This window comes from Eubalaena glacialis, chromosome 11, assembly GCF_028564815.1.
Source record: "Eubalaena glacialis isolate mEubGla1 chromosome 11, mEubGla1.1.hap2.+ XY, whole genome shotgun sequence".
Lineage (NCBI taxonomy): Eukaryota > Metazoa > Chordata > Mammalia > Artiodactyla > Balaenidae > Eubalaena > Eubalaena glacialis.
The window spans coordinates 103,898,498-103,922,005 of NC_083726.1; the positions used below are offsets into that span (position 1 = coordinate 103,898,498).

Here is a 23,508-nt window from a genome sequence, read left to right on the forward strand (position 1 = left end):
AGTGGAGAAGGGTGGGTTTAACTGAAAACTATATTGAATTATAAGGGAGTCCCTGATCACCTCATGGGAGCCCGGCTGTTAAAAAGCAAAACGGGAAGAGAGAGAGTATCAGCCATGCCTGGGTGTGTGCTTATGGACACAGGATGAAAATGAGAAATGTACTTCAAAAATAATTTCAGCAGAAAAAATATATGTAATAACCACTCAATTTAGAAAACACCACCTCTAATGAAAATGTCTCAAAGTAGTAGTTTTAAGGATTTTCATTTTATATTTTTGAAAGGCATTGTAATAATGAACACGGTGAGATGAGAACACCCGGAATGCAGAAGAAAATCTGCTTTTTAACTGTCTAAGTTATCTAATCTTCAATCCTCCTCAGAAACTGCTACATCTGTGAATGCGACTATAGATAATATTATAACCTCTGAGGTAATTTATGTGCTTTTCCTTTTTATTAAAAAATAAACAGGAAAATTTTAATTATTCACTAGAATGTTAACATAAAACCAGTGTGATAACAGCTAACGTTCTACAAACAGCCTTTTGCTGGCTTCATGTGACATGGATGATCTAAATTCTTTCCCATTTCATTGACTGTTCAGTGCCTCCCCCGTTGTCCCTGCCCAATTTAGCAGCTTTGTAACATAGGAAACTTAACTTTCGATGCCCCAGTTGATGATAAATTTTTTACAAAAAGCATATTATAACACTCATTCTTGGGTCACTAGGAAAGCAAAGCATCATCCTGATAATTCAAGTAAAAACATGAATTTCCTTTTCCTCCCGAATCACTAAAATAACTGTATTCATTCTCCGTTTTGCTTTACGTGCTTTGTCTTGCTAATGGTTTTAAACAGAAAAATAGCCTCTCTTTTATCTTCATAGTCTTACTCAGATTTCCTTAAAAATTCTTTTCCTTGTTACAAGAACAGAAGGGTAGGGAAAAAGTGGTGAGACTATGGTGGGTTCTGCAACAAGCCGACAACAGAATGAACAGGTGGAGGTCTTGTAATGGGAAGCAGAGGCTCAGCTTCCTGGGCTGGAAAAAGCCTTGTTTCTCTTGAATTCCCTAACCTGATAAACTGCACCATTATGAGTTGTTTTGTCCTCTCCCTTCCCTGCTCAGCAGACAACCATTCACCAAGTACTATTCATTCTGCCCCCTTAATACCCCCCACGGCCGTCCACTCCTCTCCATCCCCACCGTACGGCCCGGGTTCAGCTCCTTGTCCTGGTTGGCCATACTGCTACAACAGCTTCCTAACAGGTTCCCTGTCTCCAGCCCAAATCCACTGCCCCTAAAGTGAAAATCTGATCACTGCTCCACTACCGCAGAGAGCAGTAAGGGAGGAAGAGGAGTCTGGAGTTAGGATGTCTTATTGATCTTTATCCCTCGTGCCTGGCACATAGTGGAGGAATAAATGGATGAATGAATTAAGCGATTGCTCATTTCCCGGCTATAAACTTTCAAAGGCTAAAAACTTTCCACACCCACAGATGGGAACACAAACTCTATAGCATGGCCGTAAGCCCCAGACAGCTTATCTGCTTCCTCCTCCGCTTCTCCCACCACTTCTCCACCCCAATCATACCAGCGTTCTCACCATGACATGTTCTTCGCGGGTATAAAAGGGCATGTGCTTCTCTGCCTGAAACGCCCTTCCTCTACCTCTGCACCTAATGACTCCTCCACAAAGGCCACTTGCTTTGCCAACCCATCCATGAATCCTCCAGAGGGTTCGCCAGGTTCCTGCAGCCCCAGCATAAGTGTCCCTTCAGCCCCTGGGTTCCCAACAGGGCAAACCATAAACCCCATTTTCACCTCCTCACCAGACTAAGAGATTGTCAGTGTTTAAAGGGAAGGAGCTACATCTTACTTATTTTTCCCTCCCTTCTCTCTCGTCTCATCCTTCTCCAATGCCCAGAATAGCACTGATAAACATTAGATATTCATGAAATACTTGCTGGATGAGCACATTCGAGGGAAACAAACACCCTAGGTATTAGGATCACAGAAAACCTAGCCCTTCTCTTTCCAACTAGCCTTTCCCCCAGCCCCTCCGTCTTCACCACAGCTGTTACCACCCCTCACTCCCTCATTTCCTTCCATCCCCCCAGCACAGCCTGGAACTGGGGGGAGTCCCCATTCAAACCCTAAACCTAATAACTTGCAGATGGAAGAAGGAGAGACCTCAATACTATCAAGGCGGCGGAAGGATGAAAAATGTTCTTAGAGACCTAATTAGAAATACAAATTCACGTCCTTCCAAAAAAAAAAACATTGTCACATGTCAGTTAGGACCTAAACCTAATAACTTGCAGATGGAAGAAGGAGAGACCTCAATACTATCAAGGTGGTGGAAGGATGAAAAATGTTCTTAGAGACCTAATTAGAAATACAAATTCACGTCCTTCCAAAAAAAAACATTGTCACGTGTCAGTTAGGACCTACAGAACTACTGCTGCAGAGCTAAACTTCAGTTATTCTGTCTGCTAAACTCAGGCTTGGCAGAGAGACCAAATAACCACTTATGATCTTGTTTCTATGGGAATATAGGTTCAGAGTTCCCAACAAGCCATCTGTAAGGTAACTAACTACAAGGACAATCAGCCTGTTCATTGTGGAGTATCTTTGTTGAAGGTTTTTCCCCTTGAATTTGAAATTCTCTCTCTGAATAATTTCTAAACTATCAGGGTGAGTGGAAAAAATTCTTGTCTTAACACCAGGAAACCTAGATTCCAGATCAGAGGCTCTCATTCCTGCCTACACAGTAGACACACCAGGGGAAGTTTTAAAAAAGTACTGATTCTCTTGGTTCCATTCAAGACCATTAAAATCAGAATCTCTGGGTGGTAGGATCGTTTCAACAGTTTATGGAAGAAGCTCTTCAGGATATTCTAATTTGCAGTCCGGGTTAAGAACCTCGTTCTAGACTGTGTTTTGACTTATTTGTTCTGGGGTAAATTCCTTCCGAATCTGACTTTTCTGGATCTCGGTTTTCTCACCTATAAAATGAAAGCTTTGAGATGAACAAGATTCTTTATAATCCTTTCCAGTTTTCAAAGCATTTAGAACTTTTATGAGTTAATTTTTTAATGTTTAGTTGCTCTATTTCTCTTGGCTTATCTGACAATGTACAAATCAAGAAAAAACAGAGAGGAATCTGCAAAGACCTTTTAGTGACTGAGACAGAAGGAGTTGCAGGCAAAATTCCAATTTGAAAAGTATGTTTCCCACATACTCAGCTAGTTCCTGGGAGGACAAACGTTACATATACAATCACTCGATTTTATAGATTTTTTTTTAGAGCCATTATGTTCAAATTTTTAAAAAGGAAAAGAAAAGAAAAATGTTTCCATACTATAATATTTCACTCCCTCAGATATGTAGTTTTATCAGTCTAACAATGACTTTTTTGCACATGCTTCCATTAAAGCCATGACTGCAGAACAAGCTGATGATTTCAATAACGCCCCCTCGCTCCTGAAATCTTTTTATTCAATAGCTCACTGAGTAATTTAACACACAGGGTCCCTAATTTCTTTATTCTAGGGACGGCATTATAACCTTTGTCTTGCTTCAACCAATTTTTCTCTTAGTTAACACATCTTTCCAAGTTTAAAAAAATATTTTTTTTTCATTGATTTGGCTTATAAAGTAAACCTAGAAACTTGCAAATGTTTTTTGAAAAACAAATAAAGAAATGCAGAAGAAAAGAGAACACAGGAGAATTGCTTGCTCCATTTTATAATATTATGGCACATTGTGTAGTCTTGTGTCAGTATTTATTATCAGTCATTTAGTTTATGATAGAGAATAACTTTTGATTACTGATGCTTGTAGTATTACTCACTCTGTGTCTTGGACTGTTTGAAGATCTGTATTTTTATTACAAAGTCCAATAAAAATAAAGTGAAAAACCCATAGGTCCCAAAACTGATTCCTGGCTTGTGCTGTATGTCACTCCTTTCCAATCTAAAAAGTATTTCCTTCTACTGTTAGTCTCTGTCTCTTGCTCATAAGCAAATTTATCTCCTAATGCCTCATTCTTTATTTTAGTCATTAATCTCCCATTGAGAACCTTACCAAATGCTTTTTGCAGATAAAAATATTTAATATCTACTAGATTTCCCCTATCCACAAACCATCCAACATTGCTTAGAGGGAAAAATCAATCTTTTGTACCTGAATTTAAGTTTGCTGGTTTGACTCAAAGTATTTTTCTCGAACTTCTTCAGGTCTTTACAGGAAATAATAGAACCACAGTGCAAGAACCCCACTTCTCTTTGTTATGGGTTGAACTGTGCCCCCTAAAAATATAAGCTGAAGTTCCAAACCCCAGTACCTCAGAAAGTGACCTATTTGAAAATAGCATCATTGCAAATGCAATTACTTAAGTAAAGGTAAGGTCTTACTAAGTAAGGTGGGCCATTACATAATGGGTGTCCTTATAAGAAGAGAAGAGATGCAGAAATACACAGGGAGAAGATGACCATGTGATGATGGAAGCAGAGATTGGAGTAATGCATCTATAAGCCAAGGAATGCCAAGTATTGCCAGCAAGAAAGGATTCTCCACTACAGATTTCAGAGGCAGCACGGCCCTGTGGACACCTTGATTTTGGACGTCTACCCTCCAGAACCATGAGAATAAATGTCTGTTGTTTTAAGCCACCGAGTTTGAGGTACTTTGTTATGGCAATCCTAGAAAACCAACACCCTCCCTCTTTTCCCATTAATTCCATATTTGGGGGCCCTGTCTATCCTGGCTTGAAATCTACCCAGAAATTTCACACACACACAACCTGTGTGTGTGCGTGCGTGCGTGTAAAATATTTTTCTCCTCTAGGATCAGATTAGACTCCAAAGGATCACATTTAATGTTTAGGTCCAAAGGTTCACATAAAACGTTTCTTCTTCTAGGATCACACTTAACTCCAAAGCAGAAAGCACCCCAATGGTTGCTGAGTATCATGTATCTAACACTGGCTCCATCGGGCTGTCGCCCAGCCTGTGCTTTGAACGCCTCCTACCTCCTGACGTGACCCATCCAAGTTCCAGAATACTTGAACTTTAACAAAACTCTGCTTTACACCAGGCCAAAATCCATCTTCCTTTAACTTCTAAAAGATGGTCCCAGCCCTCCTACCTTGGGGTAATAGACAACAATCATGCTTTTTCATCATTTTTTGTGTATATATGTGTGTACACGTATTTGAACACAATATCACAGCCCCAATGATCGTGCTTTTCCTAAATAAGACGCCCCCTATCTTTTCCATCACTCTTCACGGGAAGGTTTCAACTTCCCTCATCCCACGCTGGGACATCGCTCTACACACGCTCCAATACCGTTCCCGTCCTCCGCACCCTTTCACCTCGCCCCTCTGCTCCTTCATTCTTGCACTGCCCTTAGCCTTGACCTCTCTCCTTTGCCTTCCTCAGGTGGACAAGAAAAAGGCCCACTTCCACTGTCACTCCCTAGCTGTTCCCTGGGCACCCCAGGGAGGGGAATCTGAAAACAAACAAGAACCTTAGTACAGAACTCAAGTAGCAGTTGATAAGCATGACTCTGCTCACTGCCAAGTGTATCATCATGGAACCATCAGCAGCACAGGTGAACACAAAATCACAGTGGAAGCTGCCTGAGGTCAGGGTCCTCTTGCAACCTTCCCTTTCATTTCAACGAGGATTTGCTGTGGGCCTATCATAGGCGGGGCTCTAGGCTTGCTTTCAACTTGCTCTTTCATGTGTACTTCATGTCCACCACCCCCTAGAGTTTTTCTCCAAACAGTCTATTGTCTTATTTTTCTTTCCCTCAATAGAAAAGTACGGCTCAACATATAAATCTCATTCAGTGACTCTAGAAAGACATCTGTGCCTCCAAAGGTTAAACACAGCTTAAACATATCTTACATAATTCAGATCAATTGCAGGGTGGAGAGCAGAACTGCACGATAACTAAAGCATGGAACTTGGAGTCAAGAGCCCTTCAGAATCCCGCCACGTCCTAAATGCGTGGCCTTGGTCTAGTCACTTAACTTCCGAGCTTCAGGTCTCCAGCCACTCAACGCTGATAAGGTACCTGCCCTACTTCCCTCTTAAAACAACTGCAAAAAGAATTCAGTAAACTACTAACTTCACATGATTTACTAACCTTTATTCACGAAATCATTCAACAAATACGTTTACCAAGTGTCTACCTGGTGCAAAGTACTGAGGGACCCATTCGAGGACTCCAATTTCCCAGCATTTAAGAGTTTGCTAAAAGATCAGTAACTACCTGGCACAGACATTAAAGAGTAAGTAACAAAAGTTAACGTGTTAGGCATTAAAGACAAATGAATAACAGAATCTCAGAGACATGAGCAACTACCTACAGGTCTCACCTCTATGTCATATACCAGAATTTCATTAAGAAAAATCCCTTATTCTTTTGCTGAGAAAATACAAATTTCTTTAAAAAAATGAATTTTATGCATGTTGTTTACAAATATATCTATTGATGTCCTTGTACCTGATAACCTAACCCATCAATGAGCATTTTCTAGGCACTTGTTATGTGCAAGCCTTTGTGCCGGGAATTTCTCTAGGCAAGCCAGGTCTGTAGAAGGCAGTTATGTGCTTTTGGAATAAGGTGGGTTACATTTTAAAAAAATTTCACACTGTAAAATTTTACACAGGCTAGTATACAACACAAAAAAACTAAGCTTTCAAGCTTTCCCTTTTTTTTTTTTTTTTCCCTCCAGAAGCCCAGCCGTGAAGAGCCACAGAAAATGCTTTATGCTTAAATGTATAGACTTAACCTTTTATAAAAATGACATTCATAGACCAAAATGCACCATCAGTAGTTCCTGTACTGCTGGGAGGCCAGAAAACATGATAACTCCTCTCTTTTGCAGTTTTTTATTTTGCACTCAAGAAAGGATGGGGACGGCGTGGGTGAGTGAAGGTAAACTTTCTGATATTTTTGCTTGGGGCCTTGAATTTAAATTGACTCCTTGAATGAGATGGCAAGTTAATTAGTTTTTACCCTGTAAGTGGTTTAATTTTCAGGGCTAGTTTAAGGAACTGTAAATAAATTTACACTTTAAATTCTTTACTTCTTAACCTAATGCACATCTATATTCTTATGCTTTCCCCAGTGATAAACTTTCAACTGAAGCATACTTTCTCATAAATTAAATGCTTTCCTATGAAAGGCAAGATCTTACTTAAAAAACAAAAAAACAAAAACAAACAAACAAACAAAAAACAGGCTGGAACACCCCAGGGGTCTGTATGTGCCATCTGGATCAATACTCCTTGAGAATACAAAAGATTTGCAGCCTAAGATGAAGGACTCAGTGTGACTTCTGACAATCTTTAGAAAAGTAAATGTACACTGTCTTTTATTCTACTGTTTGATTCATATTTTTAAATTTTTTAAATGTTTTTAAAAAAATCTTAGATGTTAATTTGCTATTAATCACAGCATTTTTTTAGGATTTTGGTTTCCTTTAGTCATAGCAAGTTTCCCACTATTCTTCCCCTTTATTTTATTTACTTAATGGCTTCCCTCCTATTTTTGTCTATTTCTTTGCTTCATCTCATTGTTTCTGTATTACTTTGATCTTATTGGGTTGAATTTCGAGTATTCCCTCCCCTGGTTCCTACTTTTTTCATTTTTCATTTCCTGTATGTTACAAAATCCCAGCCAAGTTCAAAACTCATTTTGCATTCCCTTCAAGGTCTGCTTTTCTCAAGCCCATATTTTTATGTTAGTACTCTTCCCACAGATCTTCATCAGCAATTCAAACCTGATGACATTATGATTGCATCTTTAGTGCTTTTCTACTCCAACCTTATTTATCATGCCTGCATTATTTCCAAAGATAAGGTCTAGCATAACTTCAGAGCAGAGCTTGTTAGCTGTTGCATGTGTGCAAACAGTCCAGGCTACTGAAAGATAAAGCCACTTTTCTACATTCTGGCATTATTCTTAATGTGTTCATTTGCTGGGCTGAAATCCCTTAGCAGGTCAGCTTTCGACTTCTCTTTTCTATAAGCATGTTTCCCTTTCTATCTTACTTCCTATCACCTTGTTCTTGGCTTGTTTGATGAAAAAAATATGGCTCTCGTTTCCCTTCCTTGATTATTTTCCCTTCAAACTGTTTATTCCCACCTCACCTTCTCCTTTATTTATATTTCTCTCACCACATTTCCACTAATGTAAAAGTAAGATCCATTTTCAATGACCAAAAAGCCAAGGCAAAAAGTTCTCCTTGGTCTTTTCCTTGCTTCTAGAACTTTCTGAGAATCCTAACAAAACTTTTATACATCATACCACTGCTTGGATTGCCTAAGCCATACTTTGTATATATAATCTCCTTGTCAAAGGTATACATTTTCTATCTTTTTGTTCAATTAAAATAAAAACTCTCAAAATAACATGTCCAAACTCTACAAGGTGGTGGCACATCTGGGAAGATGAATCTAGACCTAATCTAATCTAATTTCACTTTGCCTACTTTCACTCTTCCTTACCTCTGTCTGTCTTTCTCACTGACTCATTGGTGTATTCCAAAATATTTCCTTAGGCTCTCCTAGATGTCAGGCAGGGTAGCAATCACAGGGGAATACAGATAAGTAAGATAATTCTTGGCCTCAAGGAGGTTCATAGTTTTATTAAAAAAAATAAGAGGTAAAACAACTGATGGTGATACTACATGACAAATGCTACTGGTATTTATATACCAGAATTAATTCTCCTGGTATTATATACCTAAGAGAAGGACAGTATGAACAATTAATTCTGCCTTTAAAGGATCATAGAGAGATTTGACAGAGTACGAAAATTTCACTTAAATCTTTAAAAACAGTTAACAGGAGGGGAGAAGGCTCTAACAGACAGAGAAAATGATATAACAAAGACAGAAATACCTGGGATGTTTACAAATAGCAAAAATGACCATACAGAATAGCAGCAAAGATATCCTTTTAACTGATGTTCTTATTTTACCATAGAAGAGTACCTACCTCGTAGAGTTGTTGTGAAGATTAAATGTAAATATATATAAAGCCCTTAAAATAGTACCTGTCACACAGTAAATGCTCAGGAAATGTTACCTATTATTACTGTTGTATTACAGATTATATCACATGTATTTCATCTATTCAAAATATTTTATTTATTTACTTATTTTTTTCTGGTTCCTGGCTTGGTTCTGGATCATTGTGGCTGCTGAATAAGTGATCTTATACATGTCTGAAGAGCTGAGGTGGCTGCTACAGCCTCCACTGTAAAAGAATCAGGAGCAATGACAACCATAGCTAAGAAGTATACCATAAGAAAAATAAACTGGGCCACATCTAATTGTGATTCTCAACGAATCAGATATTTTTTGCACCTTTCTTTTTTAAGACAGAGTCAAAAGCCGGCAAAACAAGTTCATATGTAAGATTCACTGAACAATCCTACTAATACAGTAAGCTTTGGGATCAGTACAGAATGTAATCCAGCTCAATAGCTTTTATCTCCTACAGTTACACCAAAGGTCATATACATTACTTCATTTGAAGTTATAATCAGATTAATTTATTTGTTCAAGGTCACAAATTCTGCAAGACAGAACAAGAGTCCAGGTCTTCTAACTCCTATGAACATGGCTCCTTCCCCTAAAACATTTTGAGAGATTCCTAAACAAGATTAAACCAAAAGTAGGCTACGAATCACTTAGTTGAGCAAAAATGTAAACACACCCTGGCTAAGTTTTTACTTACAATGATGTATAATACTAGACTAACGTATTTATGTATTTCCACCTTTCTCTCTTTAGAGAATTGTGTTTGAGAGAATAATCAAAATGGCTATCGAAATTGTAAGATAAAAGTTATTATAAATGTAAATGACAAACCCCTTTCCTTTTGAGATTTATGATGCTAAATTAATGGGAAAACAAAAGCCATGAAGAATTCCAGACATGAGAGAAGAAATGTTACCAGACTTGCCCTCCTGCTATAAATAACTATATAACTGAGCAAAATATATAAGGCAACTATTTTTAGGAATTGGGAAATTGGCAGCTCAAGATTCAGACCTTAAGATAATTAAGATATACAAATAAGCGGACAAGGACTTTAATCAGCTGTTACAAATATGTTCAAGGATTTTAAAGAAAGAATGATCTCAATGAGTGAAAAAATGGGAAATAGCAGAAATATTAAAATTCTAAAAAATAATAAATGGATTCTAAAACTAAAAATATTCAGGAGCATGAATTTCAATGGATGGGCATAAAAGTAAATTTAAGGTGGAAAGTAAGGGTCAATGAACTTGAAGAAAGATCCACGTATATTAGCCAAGCAGAAAAACAGAGGCAGGGGAGAAAAATTAAAATGAAGAGGCCCCAGTAAGCTGTGAGACAATATCTAACACTCAGGTACTTGGGTCCTAGAAGGAAAGAGAGTGGGGCAGAGAAGTCCTAAAACAACAACCTACAAATCCAAGAAGCTCAGCAAACTACAAGCAGGATGAATACAAAGAAAACCCCACTTAGGCACATCACAGTCAAATTAGTGAAAAACAAAGATAAAAAGAAAATACTGACTGGGTATTTGATAAAACATTACTTATAGGAAAACAAGAAGAAATAGAATTCCAAGAAATGGAATGATATGGTTAAGTGCTGAAATAAAAATAAAACTGTAACCTGAAACTCTATATTCAGCAAACCATCCTTGAAACATGGGGGTGAAATAAAGACATTTTCCAATGAACAAAATCTGAGAGAATTAATCACCAGCAGACTACAGGAAAGATAAAAGATGGAAATGACATGTAAAAGACTAGTTTTACTTAGTTTTTTTTCCTTTTAATTTCCTTAAAAGACAAATGACTGTCAAAACAAAAATCACATCATTTTGAGGAATAGTTTATAAATAGTTGGAAGAAGAAGTACATTAAAATAATTCAAAGGACTAATGAGGGTGTAAATGGAACTGCTGTAAGGTTTTTACATTTGTGACATTTGAAGTGTAAAGTGGAATACAGGCATACCTTATTTTATTGTGCTTTGCTTTATTGCGCTTTGCATTATTACACTTTACAGATATTGCATTTTCTACAAATTGAAGGTGTGTGGCAACCCTGCATCAAGCAAGTCTATTGGCACCATTTTTCCAACAGCAGTTGCTCACTCTGTGTCTCTGTGCCACATTTTGGTAATTCTTGAAATATTTCAAAAATTTTCATTACTATTATATTTGTTATAGTGATCTGTGATCAGAAATCTTTGATGTTACTACTGCAAAAAAGATTACAACTCTTTGAAGGCACACATGATGGTCAGCATTTTTTGCAATAAAGTATTTTTTAACTAAGGTATGTATATTGTTTTTCTAGACATAATGCTATAGTACACTTAATAGATTACAGTACAGTGTAAACATAACTTTTATATGAACTGGGAAACCAAAAAATTCATGTGATTTGCTTTATTGCAATATTCGCTTCATTGCAGTGGTCTGGACCCAAACTTGCACTATCTCTATGGTACATCTGTAATGTTAATTCTAAGTAGACTGTGGTAAGTTAAGAATGCATACTGTAATTTGCTAGAGCAACTACTAGAAAAATACAAAGAGGTGTAGATAAAAAGCCAATAGAAAAAATAAAAATGAAGTGCTGTATTTGATGAACCCAAAAGGTGGCAGGAAAAGAGGAACAAAAATAGATCAGAACAAGGAGGAAACAAATGGTAAGATGACAGACTTAAATCCTATCATACCAATAATTATGTGAAGTGTATATGGTCAAAACATTTCAATTAAAAAGCAGAGATTACCACGAATTTTTAAAAAATCTGTCTCTAAGGGATAACTTTAAATATATAACCACAGATGGGTTGAAAATAAAAGGATGGGAAAAAGATATACCATGCAAATGGTAAGCACAAGAAAGCCGGTGTGGCTAGATTAATATTAGACAAAGTGGACATTCAGACAAAGGTCTAGTACCAGAGATAACAAGGGACATGTCATAATGATGAATATGCTAATTCAACAGGTAAACATACCAATCCTAAAAGTGTCTATACTTAACAACAGAGCTCCACAATAAAGTTAGAAAAAGCTGACAAAACTAAAAGGATAAGTATGCAAATCCACAATCATATCTGGAGATTTTAACAGCCCTCTCAGCAATTAAAAGAACAAGTATACCAAAGTGAAACCAAGCAAATCAGATCTAAAAAGTGTGATCAACCAACTTGAGCTCTTTGAAAAGACTAATAAAACTGGCAGACCCCTAGCAAGACTCTATTTTCTACCAAAATGAAACAAAGAACAACAACAATAACAACAACAGAAAACAAAAATGACCAATATCGGGAATAAAAAAGGAGACATAACCATAGACCCTACAGACATCAGACTAATAAGAGAATATTACAAACACTTCAGACCAATAAATTTAGCAACTCACATATGTGTACAATGAAAAGCCACTAAGCAAACTCCTTATACACAGAACAACGTGACAGATCTCACAGATATTACCTCGGGGGTGGGGGAGGGGGAACAAGCACAAAAGAGTACATCCTATATAAGTATAATGTTCTAAAACTGGCAAAGCTAATCTATGGTGATAAAATCAGATCAGTTATTGCACCTGGAGCAGAAGGTAAAAAGAGTGGAACTGACTGCAAAGGGGAACAAAGGATATTTCTGGTATGATGGAATATACAAATTGTCAAAACTCATCATATCGTACACTTAACACTTAAACTTTATTGAATGTAAATTTACCTCAGTGAAGTTGATTTTGAAGAAAACAAAAACAGTTTTAAAAAATACTACAGAAATAGGATGAAACATGAGTTTAGTCCATAAATTTTTTTAATTTAAAAAATCTTTCAAAACATACTTCGTTTATGTTATATACCGTCTTAACAAAATAGGAAGCATAAACTGTGGGCCAGGAAGTGCATGATACTTCACAAAGATGTGCCTTTAATTCATGGTAAGATCTAGCACAGTGCCTTGGGAGACAGCTGGGTTACAACTGAAAAAGCAATACACCTGAAGCCAGAAGACCTGGGTTCAAATAATGACTTATGTGATCAATTAGCTTTGAACCTTAGGCAAGTCTCTCCATCTTAAGCTTCTTCATCAACTACAGGGCTGGTGTGAAGGTGAAGAAATATTATTCTAAAGTATCTGGTAAAACACCTCACAGACAAAGTTATATTACTCACAGTAATAGACACTGATCAGATGAATAAATGAAGGAGATAAACAATGACATGGACACAGATACAAGCCAACAGGAACAGGGGAGAGCATGTTTCTAGTCACATTTCTGTCTGTGGCTGCGATGGGCGGGATGGAGGAAGGAACAGAAGTGTCCAAGCATGAGGACCTAATACCATGTTCCTATCTATGCAGTAGGTGCAGTGAGTAGGACAGGGTTGGCTGCCGGCCCAGAATGAATATACTTTCACTGTGACCTGGATCACGGCATTCTGGGCTAACTCCCTTGTCCTGGCGAGGAGCATGAAAAGGGAGGCTACTGGTCTACCTAAGACTCCAATGGGCTTTGCCCAGGTTCCTGAGAGTTGCAGCATCTTCTATTACTGGGGGCCTTTGAAACGCCAACATAACTGATGTCCCACTCTTTAAAGTGTTCCACTCTTCCCTATCCTTGGGTTTTCAGAGATTTCGCTCTAAATGAAACAAGTAGGGCAGAGATCTTTTGGATACAGCAGCAGTGACCAGAGTAACAGCTTCATTAATGCCTAGTTGGCTGATTTTCAGTAGAGTTCCAGGGAACGATGCTTCGTCTGAGTCTTCAAAAAGTGCACGAGTAGAAAAATCTAGAGGGTGACCACAACAAGGGCCCAGATTTAAGACCTGAAGAGTCACGTATCTTCCAAACATGGAGCCACTAGTAGGGCACCTAAAAGTCCAATACTGAGTCACAGTATAGTATGGTAAGTTATCTGAGAGGTTTTAACAGAACACTATGAGGGCATGCAGAGGGGATAATAAACCAAGTGGAGGGGGAGGAAGCAGTATTGGGGAAATATCCTTGAAAAGAGTGACAACTATGCTGAATCTAAAGATGTTCAAGAGTTATTTGGGCAAAAGGCATTCCAGGCAGGGACACAGCGGGTACAAAGACTCCAAAGGATTGGACGGTGCCATGTGCAGAGCACAGCAGGTAATTTCATAGAGCTGGAGCATATGGTATGCAGGGAAAATGAGGCGATGGCAGAGGCACAGGCAGGGTCTTGAGAAAGACCTTTTTTATTTTTATTTTTATTTTTTTGGCCGTGCCACACGGCTTGCAGGATCTTAGTTCCCCGACCAGGGATTGAACCTGGGCCCCTTGCAGTGGAAGTGTGGAGTCCTAACCACTGGACCACCAGGGAATTCCCTGGGAAGGTCCTTTTTTAAAGTCGGGCTGAAGGAATTTATATTGTATCTTGAAAATGAAGGGGAGCCGCTGAAGGATTTTCAGCAAGCAGTACCACAACCAAATTGGCATTTTAAAGAGATCATTCTGGCAACAGTGTGGAGAACAGATTGAAAGGGGACAAAAGTAGAGACAGGGAAAACTAGTTAGGAGACCGTTGAAGTGATCCATGTGGGGAATGAGAGTGGTCTAAGACAGCAGCACACAGAATGGAGCAAGGACGTATTAGATACGGTAAAAAAGCAGAACTCGCAAAGACTCGTTCACTGATTCATATGAAGGTGAGAGAAAGCAATCCAGCATGATTCCCAACTTTCAAGCTTGGGCGTATGACTGGCTAGACATGCTGTTTGTAAAGATAAAGAATAAGTCAAGCTACATTTCAAAATATAAAAAACAATGACACTGCCCTAAATTTAAGAAGCAAAAATTAACACAAACAAAGCACAGGCTGCCTTAGACAGTATGGATATGGCTCTCTGAGAAAAACCAAACCCTAAATTCACAGAGAGGAATAAGTCAGTTAAAGAAATTCCTGTCTAACATATGTTGATGAATGAATAATCAAAGAATAACGCAGAAGGCAATTCACTAACAAGAGAGCCATCTACTGCCTTACAAGGATAGTGCAGTGATGAAATGCCACCAAAAAATGTGGAAGAAAGCCAAGTTTGCGACCATTTCCCACTGCACATGTATTCATAAAGTATCTGATCCCCAACCAAAACAAACTCCAAGTCGTTAGCACTTTCAGCTAATAGCCAAATGCTCTGACTCACTTATTTCTCCTAAAAACATCAATTCAATATATACCATCATTTCAATATAAAACCTGGCTTACCTGCCATCATTGCTATCATACTGGCTTTATAGACATTCGTAAGAGATCCAAGTTCTCCTGTTGCTAAGATGGTTTTGAGATGAGCCTCCCCACAGGCCTTGCGAAACTGACGAATCTCATCATACAGGGCTGGGGAAGGAAATAATTGAGGCAGTTACAAAGCAGGCAAGTGATAACATAACTTGGCAGCCATTCAGAGCTGGTAGAACCCATCTCAGATTTAGGAAACATAAACCATTTGTCACTTTCTAAAAATCACCCCAATTTAATATCGCCTCAAGCATTCTGTTGCAGTTCACATCCTGTTACAAGGAATGCTTAGTTTGCTTCCATGAAACTCTTTCTATGCCCTGGCCCAAGGTCCTGAGCCATGGAGCTTTTAAAATATCATTATAATGACATGCAAATTACAAATAGTTTTTACTGCTTCCATATGATGGTTACTTAGAATAAAATAGAAATCCATCTACCAGATATACAGGGGTATGCTACTTTGCAAACTAAAGAAAAAAATACTCAGGTCCTTATTAATTCTCACATTCACACAAAATAAGTTCTCTTGTTGGAATATAAAGCAGGCCTTTCCTGAGAGCTCTGCTAATGGTAATAAAGACATAAGAGCTTGCCCCACTATCTGCCAGGGTATGTGTCTATATATCGGACTAAAAAGTGTTGAGCCTGGCCAGGTAGTGATGGATGTATGTACACAAATCCAGCTGTAGAGGAATTCAGAGATGCAGCTTTGAATCTATTAACCTCTGACCCCAATAGCACATTTGGCTTTCTAGAACTCCATATAGCACTCTGAAAGCAGCTGGATTAAAACAAAAAAAAAATTAGTCTCAAGTCAGCAAACTCAGTCACACCATGAAAGTTATAACAAGATAAACAAAACTTATCTTCTCAATCCTAGAAAACTTGAACTTAACCTGAACCTCGACAGTGAAAACTGAACACAAGTAAAGGCAAGGATTCTATTACAAGATGCACAGTAAAGTCCAGTGTTCGTTGCCTCCAAGAGGTACCCACAGGCTTTTTAAGAAAGAATTGAATATTTTCACAAATCCCTAATAATCAGTAGTTTTGAGTATTAGAGACGATCTGAGATGCCACACCTCCCACCTTACCCTGTGCGTCCCACATAAACTATGAGAAAATCACCTTACCCACACATCCAATATGACAACATGTGAGAATGGTATAAACAGCCAAAGACTATGTGGCAATAACAATTTATATTCTTCTAACTCAAAGCATAAATCTTGGATGGAATGACATTTACTGAGTTACCAAATCTAAAAAGAGAAAGTTGTCCTCTAAGAACTAATGACAAGGAAATCTCTTGATCTAAAAATTCAAGAAGGCTAGGGACTTCACTGGTGGTCCAATGGTTAAGCCTCTATGCTTCCACGGCAGGGGACAGGGGTTTGATCCCTGGTCGGGGAACTAATAAGATCCCACATGCTGTGCTGTGTGGCCAAAAGAAAAAAAAAAAAAATTCAAGGAAATCAAAAAATAACTAGAAACAAATGACAAGGAAAACTCAATGACCCAAAACCTATGGGATGCAGCAAAAGCAGTTCTAAGAGTGAAGTTTATAGCTATAAAAGCCTACCTCAAGAAACAAGAAAAATCTCAAATAAACAATCTAACCTTACACCTAAAGGAACTAGAGAAAGAAGAACAAACAAAACCCAAAGTTAGCAGAAGGAAAGAAATCATAAAGATCAGACCAGAAATAAATGAAAGAGAAACAAAGAAAACAATAGCAAAGATCAGTAAAACTAAAAGCTGGTTCTTTGAGAAGATAAACAAAATCGATAAACCATTAGCCAGACTCATCAAGAAAAAGAGGGAGAGGGCTCAGATCAATAAAATTAGAAATGAAAAAGGAGAAGTTACAACAGACACCGCAGAAATACAAAGCATCCTAAGAGACTACTACAAGAAACTCTATGCCAATAAAATGGACAACCTGGAAGAAATGGACAAATTCTTAGAAAGTATAACCTTCCAAGACTGAACCAGGAAGAAATAGAAAATATGAACAGACCAATCACAAGTAATGAAATTGAAACTGTGATTAAAAATCTTCCAACAAACAAAAGTCCAGGACCAGATGGCTTCACAGGTGAATTCTATCAAACATTTAGAGAAGAGCTAACACCCATCCTTCTCAAACTCTTCCAAAAAACTGCAGAGGAAGGAACACTCCTAAACTCATTCTATGAGGCCACCATCACCCTGATACCAAAACCAGACAAAGATACTACAAAAAAAGAAAATTACAGACCAATATCACTGATGAATATAGATGCAAAAATCCTCAACAAAATACTAGCAAACAGAATCCAACAACACATTAAAAGGATCATACACCATGATCAAGTGGGATTTATCCCAGGGATGCAAGGATTCTTCAATATACGCAAATCAATCAATGTGATACACCATATTAACAAATTGAAGAACAAAAACCATATGATCATCTCAATAGATGCAGAAAAAGCTTTTGACAAAACTCAACACCCATTTATGATAAAAACTCTCCAGAAAGTGGGCATAGAGGGAAACTACCTCAACATAATGAAGGCCATATATGACAAACCCACAGCAAACATCATTCTCAATGCTGAAAAACTGAAAGCATTTCCTCTAAGATCAGGAACAAGACAAGGATGTCCACTCTCACCACTATTATTCAACATAGTTTTGGAAGTCCTAGCCACGGCAATCAGAGAAGACAAAGAAATAAAAGGAGGGCTTCCCTGGTGGCGCAGTGGTTAAGAATCCACCTGCCAACGCAAGGGACACAGGTTCAAGCCCTGGTTCAGGAAGATCCCACATGCCGCGGAGCAACTAAGCCCATTTGCCACAACTACTGAGCCTGAGCTCTAGAGCCCGCGTGCCAAAACTACTGAAACCCACGTGCCTAGAGCCCGTGCTCCGCAACAAGAGAAGCCACCGTGATGAGAAGCCCGCGCACCGTAACAAAGAGTAGTCCCCGCTCGCCGCAACTAGAGAAAGCCCGCGTGCAGCAACGAAGACCCAACGCAGCCAAAAAAAAGAAATAAAAGGAATACAAATTGGAAAAGAAGAAGTAAAACTGTCACTGTTTGCAGATGACATGATACTTTACATAGAGAATCCTAAAGATGCCACCAGAAAACTACTAGAGCTAATCAATGAATTTGGTAAAGTTGCAGGATACAAAATTAATGCACAGAAATCTCTTGCATTCCTATACACTAATGATGAAAAATCTGAAAGAGAAATTAAGGAAACACTCCCATTTACCACGGCAACAAAAAGAATAAAATACCTAGGGATAAACCTACCTAGGGAGCCAAAAGACCTGTATGCAGAAAACTATAAGACACTGATGAAAGAAATTAAAGATGCTACAAACAGATGGAGAGATATACCATGTTCTTGGATTGGAAGAATCAATATTGTGAAAATGACTATACTACCCAAAGCAATCTACAGATTCAATGCAATCCCTATCAAATTACCAATGGCATTTTTTACAGAACTAGAACAAAAAAATTTTTAAATTTGTATGGAGACACGAAAGACCCCGAATAGCCAAAGCAGTCTTGAGGGAAAAAAACAGGGTTGGAGGAATCAGACCCCTGACTTCAGACTACACTACAAAGCTACAGTAATCAAGACAATATGGTACTGGCACAAAAACAGAAACATAGATCAATGGAACAAGATAGAAAGCCCAGAGGTAAACCCACGCACCTATGGTCCACTAATCTATGACAAAGGAGGCAAGGATATACAGTGGAGAAAAGACAGTCTCTTCAGTAAGTGGTGCTGGGAAAACTGGACAGCTACATGTAAAAGAATGAAATTAGAACACTCCCTAACACCATACACAAAAATAAACTCAAAATGGATTCGAGACCTAAATGTAAGACTGGACACTATAAAACTCTTAGAGGAAAATATAGGCAGAACACTCTATGACATAAATCATAGCAAGATCTTTTTTGATCCACCTCCTAGAGTAATGAAAATAAAAACAAAAATAAACAAATGGAACCTAATGAAACTTAAAAGCTTTTGCACCACAAAGGAAACCAAAAACAAGACGAAAAGACAACCCTCAGAATGGGAGAAAATATTTGCAAATGAATCAACGGACAAAGGATTAATCTCCAAAATATATAAACAGCTCATGCAGCTCAATGTTAATAAAACAAACAACCTAATCCAAATATGGGCAGAAGACCTAAATAGACACTTCTCCAAAGACATACAGATGGCCAAGAAGTACATGAAAAGCTGCTCAACATCACTAATTATTAGAGAAATGAAAATCAAAACTACAATGAGGTATCACCTCACACCAGTTAGAATGGGCTTCATCAGAAAATCTACAAACAACAAATGCTGGATAGGGTGTGGAGAAAAGGGAACCCTCTTGCACTGTTGGTGAGAATGTAAACTGATACAGCCCCTATGGAGAACAGTATGGAGGTTCCTTAAAAAACTAAAAATAGAATTACCATATGATCCAGCAATCCCACTACTGGGCATATACCCAGAGAAAACCATAATTCAAAAAGACACATGCACCCCAATGTTCATTGCAGCACTATTTACAATAGCCAGGTCATGGGAGCAACCTAAATGTCCACTGACAGACGAATGGATAAAGAAGGTGTGGTACAGGGCTTCCCTGCTGGCGCAGTGGTTGAGAATCTGCCTGCCAATGCAGGGGACGCGGGTTCGAGCCCTGGTCTGGGAAGATCCCACATGCCGCGGAACAGCTGGGCCCGTGAGCCACAATTACTGAGCCTGCGCATCTGGAGCCTGTGCTCCGCAACAAGAGAGGCCGCAATAGTGAGAGGCCCGCGCACCACGATGAAGAGTGGCCCCCGCTTGCCACAACTAGAGAAAGCCCTTGCACAGAAATGAAGACCCAACACAGCCATAAATTAATTAATTAATTAATTAATTTTAAAAAAAAACTAGCTGTTTATCCTCAAGCAACCGCTCTCTTTAAAAAAAAAAGATGTGGTACATATATACAATGGAACATTACTCAGCCATAAAAAGGCACGAAATTGGGTCATTTGTTGAGACGTGGATGGATCTAGAGACTGTCATACAGAGTGAAGTAAGTCAGAAAGAGAAAAACAAATATCATATATTAACGCATGTATGCGGAACCTAGAAAAATGGTACAGATGAACCGGTTTGCAGGGCAGAAATTGAGACAGATGTAGAGAACAAACGTATGGACACTAAGGGAGGAAAGCGGCGGGAGTTGAGGGTGGTGGTGGTGTGATGAATTGGGCGATTGGGATTGACATGTATACACTGATGTGTATAAAATGGATGACTAATAAGAACCTGCTGTACAAAAGAATAAATAAAATTCAAAAATTAAAAAAAAGAAAAGAAGAAGGCTAATCTGCAGTTAACTTATGATTTAATTAATGATTTTTCTTCCTAGTACAATGTTGCCATCAAAAGCAAGCTTAAGAGTGAAACAAATGTGGATTTAAAACCCAGCTCCGTCACTTCCTGTGTGACCTCAGGCAAGTTATTTCTCTCAGCCTCACTTCCATCCTTAAAGTGTCAATAACAATATTTACTTTATAGGGTTATATGAGGATTAAAAGAGAAGATATATATACAGTACTTCACACATTGCCTGTCTTACTGTAAGCACTCAAAAAGTTTAATCATTAAGCTCAGAATTCTAGTAAAATGAATTTTCACTAAGTGTTGTGTGATAAAAGTCAAATCGTGCTGCATGGCCTGACCCAGCCAACTCTTGTACTGCACCGCAATTTTGTTATATGGATTAGTGCTTACAACCAGTGAGCCATCAGAGAAGGCTTGAAAATATTTTATCACAGCATTTGTTAAAGTGAACTTTGGCCTATATAGCAAAATTCTTAAAACATTGATCCTGAGCATGTTTATGAACAAAATTACCACCAGCCTTTTTCTAAAACATATTACCTTTTGACCCAGTGAATTTCTTCACCTACAGTTAAAATCAACCAGAAAAACCAGATGTATTTTATGACTCAATTATCAGCCACCTGGAGGTTACGCTTTTTAATCCATGATCCAAACAGAATGAGCCAAAAATGGTCACTTCAAGCTTAACTGGATTTAACAAATATGGGACTAGTGCCTTCTGATTCTTTAACTGCCAACTCCTCAAATCATTTTACTGACCTATTTCACCACATAACAGGATCAAGGTTTTCTGAGCAAATAACTTAAATCTTTAAAAATCAACATTGGGAAAGTTGTTGTTTCTGTTACCATTCTGCCCAGAGTATACCAGGACAATTACATCAAGAAGCACACACCAAGTCTGGCCTTTTTAAAGCGCTGCCTGGGCTCCATCAAATGAATGCTTCTCCTTGGTCCTTTGAATCTTACTGAGTGATGCAAAGATGAAGAACAGTTAGGGATTTTCATCAGTACTGCAGCATCAGCAATGGCAGCAGATCCAAGAGTCCAGAGGCCACCAGCCAGCAGCATGGTACCCGTGCTGGCCGGTGGAAGCAACACCAGCAGTGGCCCTGTAAGCAGACTCTTCCTGTGGCACAGCTGGCTTATTCTCGGCTCCCTACTCTTTCATGGTTCTGCTTCTTTTCTAAGCCTGGTTCTCCAGGCTTCCCACTGATTCAGTGAGCTACTCTACATCCTCCTAATAAATCCCTTTTCAGCTTAATCAGAATTGTTTTCATTAGTTTTTAACCCACGACTCCAGTATAACACACACAGACTGGGGAAGTATGGTGTAGTGGGCGACAGTGTGGGTGCTCCGACAGCCTGGATTCAGATCCTAGCGCTAAACTACATTGTTGTTTAATCTGCACAAAATTATTTAACCGTTGCCTTGGTTTTCTCATCTATAAAATGGGGATAATAGAGGTTCACATATTTTGTGGAGTTATTTCGAGCATTAAATAGGTTACTATACATTAAAAGTTCTAAGGGCAGTATCCAGCACCCAGTTAACAGTCAGGGAATGTCAGTCACTTGCTCTCCTGCTGCTGGTAGTGGCGGTGATGCTGTTACAGTTTCTGCTGAGTGCTTATCACGTTCAGAGCACAAAGGGACTGATAAAAGCAGAGGACACCATGATCTACGTTTCCTAAAGAACATAAGATACGACCTCTTTGGGTCACTAGAACAGAAGTCTAGTTTACTATATCACAAACTTCTTTTAGCTTTGTTTGCTTTAACTCAGAGCCCATGCTCCTTTGGATAGCAGAGACTGCTGGTATAAGACAGTTTTGGCTACTTGCTAGTCATGTAAACTTGTAGGAATTACAATTTTTCTAAGCCTAAATTACTTAGGGGGCTTCAGTTTGCTCACATATTTTGGGGAAGATTAAATAAAAGAATACATGTAGCTAGAAGAGTACCAGGCATTTGCTAAGCATTTAATTATTCCATACTAGTTTTCTATATTTTTCCTTATGTAGTTTCTGAAATCCAAAAATAACTTTAAAACACAAATCAAAGTACTATCCTAATACTTATAAAAATATACTTAGAATTTACAGATCTTACTTACAAAAAAAATAAATAAATAAACCGTTTCACTCCAACACAAACCATGGAAGCCACAAGAAGCACAGGTAGTTTTGAGCACCTGGCACTGCAGTAATAGTCACCCTGGAAACTAGATAAATGCCATATGCACATCGAAGCAACTTGATGGCTGAAATGTAACCTAGTCAATCTCAAATCATAATGTCCTTTACCATACTCAACTTTCACTTTCCTTACAATATGAATAAGCAAAACAATGGAAAAACTAATGGGTGGGTTTCCTCCTACATTTGCAGGAAAGGACAGCAGCAGGATGTAGATTTATATAATTGCTACAGGACTATACATGTGGAGGAAATTACAAGTGAAGTAATAAGTGCAAGAGATCTCCTTCCAAAAAATTCCTCATAGGGCTTCCTCGGTGGTGCAGTGGTTAAGAATCTGCGTGCCAATGCAGGGGACATGGGTTCGAGCCCTCGTCTGAGAAGATCCCACATGCCGCGGAGCAACTGAGCCCGTGTGCCACAACTACTGAGCCTGCGCTCTAGAGCCTGCGAGCCACAACTACTGAGCCCACGTGCCACGGCTGCTGAGGCCCGCACGCCTAGAGCCCATGCTCCACAGGAGTGGCCACCGCAATGAGAAGCCCGTGCACCACAACGGA

General features: G+C 38.7%; 1 protein-coding gene across 1 annotated transcript in view; it reads right to left on the reverse strand.

The window, feature by feature from the left end:
- Positions 1 to 23,508, reverse strand: part of DERA (deoxyribose-phosphate aldolase) — a 119,280-nt gene that overhangs the window by 33,455 nt on the left and 62,317 nt on the right. The window contains exon 6 of the mRNA XM_061205040.1: positions 15,300 to 15,428. Coding sequence (XP_061061023.1) covers positions 15,300 to 15,428 — 129 coding nt within the window. The remainder of the gene's footprint in view (positions 1 to 15,299; positions 15,429 to 23,508) is intronic.